Source organism: Gymnoscopelus microlampas (genome assembly GCF_963454915.1).
Source record: "Gymnoscopelus microlampas genome assembly, chromosome: 6".
In the NCBI taxonomy this organism is placed as follows: domain Eukaryota; kingdom Metazoa; phylum Chordata; class Actinopteri; order Myctophiformes; family Myctophidae; genus Gymnoscopelus; species Gymnoscopelus microlampas.
In genome coordinates this window covers 38,628,140-38,636,684 of record NC_139943.1, presented here as the reverse complement: position 1 = coordinate 38,636,684, position 8,545 = coordinate 38,628,140, and the positions used below count along the sequence as shown (strand labels likewise).

The 8,545-nt window shown below is 40.0% G+C and overlaps 2 protein-coding genes across 2 annotated transcripts; both read right to left on the bottom strand.

The window, feature by feature from the left end:
• Positions 1 to 77: 77 nt before the first annotated feature.
• On the bottom strand, positions 78 to 2,291 carry nudt7 (nudix (nucleoside diphosphate linked moiety X)-type motif 7). The gene is made up of 3 exons (XM_084060303.1): positions 1,831 to 2,291; positions 811 to 969; positions 78 to 614 (listed from the first exon to the last, which is right to left on the bottom strand). Exons 1-3 carry the CDS (start codon positions 1,993 to 1,995, stop codon positions 264 to 266), a joined length of 675 nt encoding a protein of 224 aa, XP_083916429.1. The 5' UTR covers positions 1,996 to 2,291; the 3' UTR covers positions 78 to 263.
• Positions 2,292 to 3,009: 718 nt separating this feature from the next.
• hprt1l (hypoxanthine phosphoribosyltransferase 1, like) lies at positions 3,010 to 8,030 on the bottom strand. The gene is made up of 9 exons (XM_084060461.1): positions 7,620 to 8,030; positions 6,972 to 7,078; positions 6,221 to 6,404; positions 5,828 to 5,893; positions 5,695 to 5,712; positions 5,254 to 5,336; positions 4,412 to 4,458; positions 3,773 to 3,849; positions 3,010 to 3,608 (listed from the first exon to the last, which is right to left on the bottom strand). Exons 1-9 carry the CDS (start codon positions 7,635 to 7,637, stop codon positions 3,561 to 3,563), a joined length of 648 nt encoding a protein of 215 aa, XP_083916587.1. The 5' UTR covers positions 7,638 to 8,030; the 3' UTR covers positions 3,010 to 3,560.
• Positions 8,031 to 8,545: the final 515 nt, after the last annotated feature.

The following is an 8,545-nucleotide window of genomic DNA, read 5'->3' as shown; positions in this document are numbered from 1 at the left end:
CTGTTAAAGTAGTTTAAGTGTTTCTTGGGACTGTAGATCTTAACCAGGTAGACATCAAATGATAAAATATTTTTTATGCATCCTTTCAAACAATTAAAAGAAAGCAGCTGTAGTACCATCCACAACCAAAGAAACAAAGCACATTCCGTATAGACCGCTTGCAGGGAACACAGTTTTCAATCACATACGCAATTGATAAATAATTCAAATGATTTAAAAAGTATTGCACATAAATGTTGACTGTATAACACTCAACACCACAGTTAAAGTTTGCTGATTCTTCTGTTTAAACTGCGTTGGAAGAAGGACAGGGGATCATCAGAGTCAAAAGGAATGTCAAACTCAGGCCTTTTCCTTAGACCAAGAACTGCAACGACTATGGCCATGATAGCTGTCAGACCCCATATGTGATACTGGCTACCAGAATCAGGGTCTGTGAAATGGAAACTGTGGAGTGGTCCGGGCATTCCAGGGGGGCTGTAGGCTGCGTGGTCCTTCCCACAGGTAAAGAAGTCCAGGGGTACTGTGAACACAGCGCTGACTTCGTCCGGGTTTGGACGAGGGCAGAACGACTCCTCTATGAAGCCCACCACTGGAGTCACCAGTAAACCATGCTGTTAGGAGTGGCAAGAAACATCTTGAAATCTTTAACCTTTTAAACCCTATATACAGTACTTAGTTGACTGGAGTCCCCCAGTGGTCTATATTAGGCCCAATCCTATTTTCCCTCTACATAAAATATCATAACCAAAATGTTCACTCCAGAATAGCGATGCCAGGGTTCATGTGGTTACAAGAAAAAAAAGTTACCTTATTAATGATCGGAAACAGCCTACAGATTACCTCCACCATGTCAACAGGTAAACCTATCTCCTCCTCTGCCTCTCTGAGGGCTGTGTCTATATCATCTCTGTCCCCAGGGTCCCTCTTGCCGCCTGGGAAACACACTTCACCAGCATTGGTCCTCAGCTGCAAAGATAATGGCACGTAAACATTTGTGTTACGTCTGTTGTGTGAATTTAAGATATGATACACCAGCTTTACTGATCCCTGGAGGGAAATTCTATTATCTGACTGTACTAGATCTAGGAAAGAGTGAACATATTTGTAGTTTATCAATAATGTAAAGTGAATATTAGAATAGGCATATATATATATATATATATATATATATATATATATATATATATACACACACACACACACACACACACACACACACACACACACACACACACACACACACACACACACACACACACACACACACACACACACACACACACACACACACACACACACACAGTGATGGAAAAAGTACTAAAATTCTTTACTCAAGTAAAAGTATCAATACTGTAATGTAGAAATACTCTGTTACAAGTCAAAGTCCTGTATTCAAAATGTACTTGAGTAAAAGTACAAAAGTATTGGCATCAAAATGTACTTAAAGTACCAAAAGTAAAAGTACCCATTATGCAGAATGTCTCATTTCAACAGTTTTCAAAAGACATCTTTTGAAAATAGCAGAGCTAAAAGCTCACAATGGCTTGCATCTTCTTTTTTCAAATGGCTGAAATATATATAGAGCTGCAGTGGGTAATGTTTTGTAATAGTAATCAAAATCTACAAAGTAACTAGTAACTAAAGTTTTCAAAGAATTGTAGTGGAGTAAAAGTACAATATGTGCCTCTGAGATGTAGTGGGGTAGAAGTAAAAGCACTGAAAATTAGAAATATTCTAGTAAAGTAAAAAAAAAAAATATATATACCTCAAAATTGTTCTTAATTACAGTAATTGAGTAAATGTACTTAGTTACTTTAAACCACGTACCTTGGTTGAACGTAGGGTCATGAGCACTTGCAGCTCACCTTTCCTCACCAGCAGTGGGATTAGGACCGCCGCTTTGGGGAGGACAGGTAGATAGGAGAATGTGCTTCCTGTGTCAAACTGTTTCAATATGGCAGCTGTCTTTTCTTTTATGTCCATGACAGACATGGTAATGGTATATTATATAATATATCACCAGACCGTTAAACTGCTGGCTGTAGGGGTCAAACAGTGGGAGAGCTACAGTTTAAACTGTGATAAACAACAATGGAAACTTCCTGACTTAATTCTCTTGGTAGTCTACAAACCATAGTCCGGTGGGACGATCGCACTATGATTCGTTAGTTGGTTGCCAGGCAACCGTGGGTCAGTTACGTTTTAAGATGCCGTTACCAGCGCTAACTCTGATTAACCAAATGTAATGTAGTCTCGCCTTTGGCATTCCTACAGTCCATGTTTTGGCTGCTGTGACTACACTAAAAATCAGTGTTGCCGGGTTCGCTACAGAAACAAGTAACCAGATCTATGAAAATAAGCCCAAAAGAAGTGAGCCCTTCGCCCTTTCAACATACGTTGGCTAATTGAAAATAGCAGATCTACAAGCTCACAACGTGTCACGATGCGACGCGTTGTGAGCTTGTACATCTGCTATTTAACAACCAAACCATCTTTTTTTTATTATTTAAAATGTGGAATATTTTCACAACACACATCTTGTATAAACTATTTTCAGAAGGGGGTCCGGTCCGCAGACAAATACATATTGATTTGGGGATCCTTAACTTGAAACTATTGGGAGAAACACTGGTTTAAACATTAGGAAACAAGGCCAAATAAGCAACTACACTTTAGAAAGAAGCCCAAAAAAAAAAACGCAACCACCAATATGTACAAGCAACTTCACAGAAAAGTGAAGTCGCTTGTAATAAGCGGATGTGGCAACACGCGTCGCTGACTGACTACACACTGAAATGGTGGCGGGACGCGTACGTAAAACAGTTTGTCTGTTGTGATGAGAACCAGTAGCCAATCACAGCACGACCAACTGTCCCTCTCGGCGGTGGGATCTCATCACCATCTCATCACTACCTTTTCAAAGGCTGCGGAAGTACTGCGTATAAAGTGTATATGTCCATCTGCTGGCCATATTGCAGTAGTGCAGCAAAGAAAACAATCGCCCAAGAAGATTCAACATAATTTATATTGCTGTAAACGGGTCCTCCATGAAAACATTAGAGAATATCAAATAAAATATTTTTACAGTACATTCCACGTCAGTTATCGCATGATATGAGAGGATAAAACAGTATTACCAAACAAATGTGGTTACACAGACTCAAGGCCACCTGCATTTGACTGACAGTTTATGACTATACATGTAAAAGTATTGCAGTAGCCTGAGACCCTGGTAACATAGTGACAAACTCATAACAACGTTCTGTTTACAGTCACTAATATAAAACAGTAACTCAAGAGGCCAAAGCCGACACAGATTTGTAAATAAATATAAAATGAAAAACAAACCAGTCATGTACATACATAATTGAACCCACTTATTTGAAGGGGAAAGCTATTTGCTTACTTTAGTAACTCACAAGCCACATGTTCACATTTTGTGGATTCTTTCTTCATGTAGAAAAATAACTTAGATTCAAAACAGGGAGGGGGCGGGGCTTGTTAAGGAGTATCATCACAGTGGTCCTTGTCTTCATTTATTGTCTGCACAGTTCTGTTTACACTTTGTACTTCTCCTTGGCGTCATCCTTCAATATGCAGATGTGCTGTAAACAAGAAGAATGTAAAGGGAACAGTCAACGTCTTAAGAATCATCTCTGTTCTCCTGAGTGTAAATGTGCCCTTCAGTTCTATATTTGGTCTAGGGACATCAAATTAGAATGCCAACTTGATTTTGTACCATAGACGTTATTATTTTGAGGACACTCACACTGAGATCCCTGAAGTACTCGTTGTAATCCAGAGCATAGCCCACCAGAAACGAATCAGGCACCTCAAAACCAATGTCTGGAAAGAAATATTAGATAACCAAAACCGTCAAATGTATACCAACAGTAATGTAATGTATAATCTAATTTGTGATTGTTCTTTTATATACAAATACAGTATACTGTATCTATCTCACACACACACAAACACACACACAGTTGAACACTGCTCTTTCATGGTCTGTATACGCGGCTGGCCCTTTAGCTGCCAGTGCGTAAAGTCAAATGTGTATCCTGTTAACAGCTTCCCTTGAGGGACAATCTTAAAGAGATTATCCAACTCCAACCTAAAAGCATTACATAACTACAGGCAGTGTGCGCGTGCAGGCATCTCGAGCATCTGTCAGGGCATTCTCTAAGTGCTCAGCTACACGTGGAGTACATTTTCAAGAAATGGATGATAATCTTTACATGGAAAAGCCCAACTGCATTAAAACAATACATCCTCGCTCACCATTCTTACAAATAGCAGCTAGTAGCTACTGCCTACCAAGACACATAGGCCTACAGATCACATCATGTTAAGACTACTTCTTGACTGGGCAGTGAAATCAATGACTGGGCAGTGAAATGGTACTCACAGTCTGGTCTGTACCCGGAGCTCCTTGGGGTTCTCTTCACTAGGAGGCTGAAATGACAGAAAAGATGATAAACATGAGTTCAATCCAATCCACCTTTATTTATAGAGCACATTTCAAAACAACAGAGTTGGAAAGTGGAAAAGGCACTGCTAATGACATTAACTGGAATCCATTAGGAAGAAATTAACCTTAAAAAAAAAAGAACAGAATATCGCCACAGTGTTCCATACAAGCCTGAATACGGACAGATGGCGACAGTGCTCTCGGGGTGCACTTGCTGGAACACTTTTTCTACACAAACGGTAAGCCATTAAGTCTGTCTGAGAGCTTGTGTGTCATCTCTCTTCCCTGCAGCAAAGTGATCATGCAGCTAGCAAATGTACCTCACAAGAGTCACTAGACAAACTATGTCTGTCACAATACTTCACAGACACCGTTAAACTAACAATTTTACAGTACACAAATTCAAAGTGCACACAATACGATAATGTACAGTAAATTGAATGCTGGGGTTGCTCTGTACAATGTACCAAAGTAAATCCCTGATATGAGCTTCATACTTATTACTTGAACCTACAGCATTTAGAATGACATAATCATTTTCATATACAGTATCAGAGCGCTGGTCTCTACCTCCTCAGTGCAGTTACGGTAATAGTATGGCAGATTAACTGTTAAGCTGCTCCATCTCCCACTCACATTACAGTATACAGTACTTAAGGGGAACGTGCCGTGCCCATTAGCTGAGAGCACTGTTGTTGCCACCGTGACCTTGAAGTCAGTTACACTGGAGATCTATAATTCAACTTCCTGGTCTGGGAGCTGCATCTGATGGCTCTTACCTTACAACTTTAACCATCTTTGGATTACATTCACTCAGCAGGGAGAGTAGCTTCTGCATTGTCCTCCCCGTCTCCACAATATCCTATGGTTCCACACCAAGAACAAAAATGAGGAGGGCACTGACTACAGCGACATTAGTCAGTAATGCGTTGTTTACAGTGCAGCAGTGCATTGTAAACAATGCAGCATGCAGGCAGTGTTCCAAATATAATGTGACAAGCACAAATACTTGCTAATGATAAGTATGGGCCTTCTATAATTCACTTACATCTATGAATTGTGTCTGTCATATTAGATAGCCTTTACTTCTAGAGCTTGTAGCCTATCTGATAATGCTATTCAAAATGGTGGATTAACATTGCTTGAATGTTCATGCATGCAAAAATGTAGAGCTAAAACAAAGAATACAGATTTGTATCAAAAGAGAACACAAATCTTACCTCAACTATCAAAACATTCTGTAGAGAAAATAAAGGAAAACATATTGAGAACATATTTAAATACACCTTTTACGTTACAGTAGACATGACTGCACTTTATGAAATAACTCAACGTAGAGCCAACAGTACTAACCTTGCCTGTTAGGTTGGACAACTCATCACCGCCAATGACTTGGACACTGTTTGTAGACTTGTCATTCTGAGGACAACAAAGTAGTAGGATCATACAGTATATAGGTTCAACACGGTTGTTTTAAATGTGCTCTATAAATAAAGTGGATTGGAGTATATTGCAGTGTGACTTTGGCTGCTTGCCAAAAGATTGCATTGCTATCTTGACAAAAGTGTATTTATTCTTTAATTTGTATGTCAGATGCATTCACAAACTAAGAGCTGTATTGTGTACAGTCAGGATACATTTCATTTAATTTCTTGTTTCGATATTACCATCACCCCTTAGCCCTCTATCACACATCTAGCATCAGCAAAAGCTGTGTCTGGAAATGAAATGAGTAGGGCAGCTTACACAGTAGCTTTTTAGCCTAATGAAATCCACCGTCAGTGGGACTGATTTATCACTATTGCGGTTCAGGGCTTTGATGTAGTCCAGCAGGTCCGCAAAGAACTTGTAGCCCCCTTTGAGAACGCACAGAGCTACAATGTGATGTCCCCCCATGTCCCGGACTATATCACGGGCCAGACGTTCCGTCCTGAGAGGCAAGACGGAAAAGATGGAGAGGAGAGTGATGCATGGTGAATTAAAAATTGGATTACACAAAATCAGTTGATATAAACGGAGGAGAGACCTTCAACATTTCATTTTGAGGGTCAACAAGTCATTGGTTTCTAACAAGACCAACAAGTCATTGGTTACTATGCAGAATCAATAAGCAAGAAGGTTTATTTCACTCACTCATACTCATAGGTACAAGCAGTGATATGATGGTCTGCATATAGCCTTGGATCAAGACTATGATAGATGTATTTTATCGAGTCTGAATCCATAAAATACATCTATGATCGTCTTGATCCAAGGCTAGGCTGCATAATGCATCTTATTATGCAGAGTGCAGACATACTGCCTTTCACCAAATGCAAATTCTGCACCCATGCAAAAAGCACACTACAAGATGCAGACTGTGGTGTTTTGTTAAACAAATTATGTTGCCAATGTTTTTGTTGTTCACAATTTTAACAAAGATGTGTGTAAATCAGTAGAGAAAATATGGGTGGCAAAAATGTTTGATTGGGAAAGAAAGGTCAGACTGTGCGTTTACCTATCCATGATCAGTCCGTGGGGGATGATCACTCGGTCCAAATCGTTCTCATAATGTTTGGGGACACAGAAAAGGTCCAGCTCGTGTCCCTGTTCATCATCAGCAATCTGTAACAGAAAGGCATCACTCACTTACACCTTAACCACTTAAACCCCAGCATCGGTTTTGTGGGGAAAGCCTTCGCGCTTCGCTTCACAACATCTTGTCGATCGGCTATTTTAAGCAAAAGCTTTCCCCAACAATAACAGAAAACACACTAGTATTGAGAGCCCTGAGGGACTCAGAGAAAACGTGCGCTGAGAACCCATTAGTGAAAGTGATCGCACAAGCTGTCGCCTAGCGACATTGAGCCTATCAACCACCTGTTTACAATAGTGAATAATAGAAATGCAAGCCCATGTGGGTAAACGTGGCCTAAACATTTTTCACATGTCGTTGTTTATGATCAAGTGCACGCAGCAGCTGACTGCGTGCACTTGATCATAGACAACGACAAGTGAAATATGTTTGGATAGCCTGCCATCCAAAATGCGCAAAGCCGCACCCAGACAACTGAAGAGCAAGTTAAGAAAACACTGAAGTGAAAAAAATGTGAGATCAGTCTGTTGAGTTACAGCTAGATCATTTGTACATGAACGATGGTCTTACCTGAAGGTAGGAAGCCATGTTTATGTTCGTCCGTCCACGATCACAACGATATGCGAGGAGTCATGCTCTTGTTCTTGGTTTTGTTGACTGTCTGGATGTTGCACCGATCCGCTGGACTGCCTACTGTAGTGTGGTAGTACACAGTGACATGTCTGCTCTGTGGGGGTTTAAACCCTTACGTCACAATCCATTTTACCTATCCAATAATCTGATTTAGGCTGCCAGAAGCAACCCACCGTGCACATTTTACGGTAGTCTCGTCGTCGATATTTTTCAGCATTAATTTGCAGACGCTGTCAATGTAGTCTAACTTAGCATACCGGGCGCATTTATTTACCAATATTTCGTCGATTCAAACTGGCAATCATCTGATTAGTAAAGCTGTGTCCTTTCGAGCTGCAGCGCGGTCTGTTCACACACCATGCATACACACATGATCATCATCACTGTGACCTCATACTGCGCTATAGTTATATATAGTGTACCGTTTCTTACTGGCTGGCTGAAACTCTTCCCACATCGCGTTAGACCTCAATGGAAATAAGCCATAGGCTTTTTTTGGGGGTTATCCTTTTAGCATCCTTTTGTATAAAGCTGTACCTCTGTGCTTTTTTTGCAAACTGTTAATGAAGTATTCAATCAGTCTAGAATATATAGACCTTGGTAGGTATGCACTTTTGTCTAGATTCTAGAATATAATCAAACACGTATAGTCATTCAATAGTCATATCAACATTAATACTACTTTACCTTTTCTCTCACACATGGACGAGATACCGTTGAGTCTGAGAAGTTTGAATTGACTTAAAGTATATACATTGTATTAATATCATGTATATCAACATTCTCTTTTCACATGACAAACGCTGAGACAAAGACAATTTAAAGGTAGGGTAAGTGATTTGCAATTATTCAAATAATTGCAA

Excerpts from the sequence above, each read along its gene's own strand:
- hprt1l (XM_084060461.1), bottom strand. Across the intron at positions 6,405-6,971 it reads CACGGACTGATCATGGATAG|GACGGAACGTCTGGCCCGTG; the intron begins GTAAACGCACAG and ends CTTGCCTCTCAG. Across the intron at positions 3,609-3,772 it reads AGTACTTCAGGGATCTCAGT|CACATCTGCATATTGAAGGA; the intron begins GTGAGTGTCCTC and ends TCTTGTTTACAG.
- nudt7 (XM_084060303.1), bottom strand. The coding sequence starts at position 1,995 with ATGTCTGTCATGGACATAAAAGAAAAGACAGCTGCCATATTGAAACAG. Across the intron at positions 970-1,830 it reads TGACCCTACGTTCAACCAAG|CTGAGGACCAATGCTGGTGA; the intron begins GTACGTGGTTTA and ends TTATCTTTGCAG. Across the intron at positions 615-810 it reads TGTTTCCGATCATTAATAAG|CATGGTTTACTGGTGACTCC; the intron begins GTAACTTTTTTT and ends CACTCCTAACAG.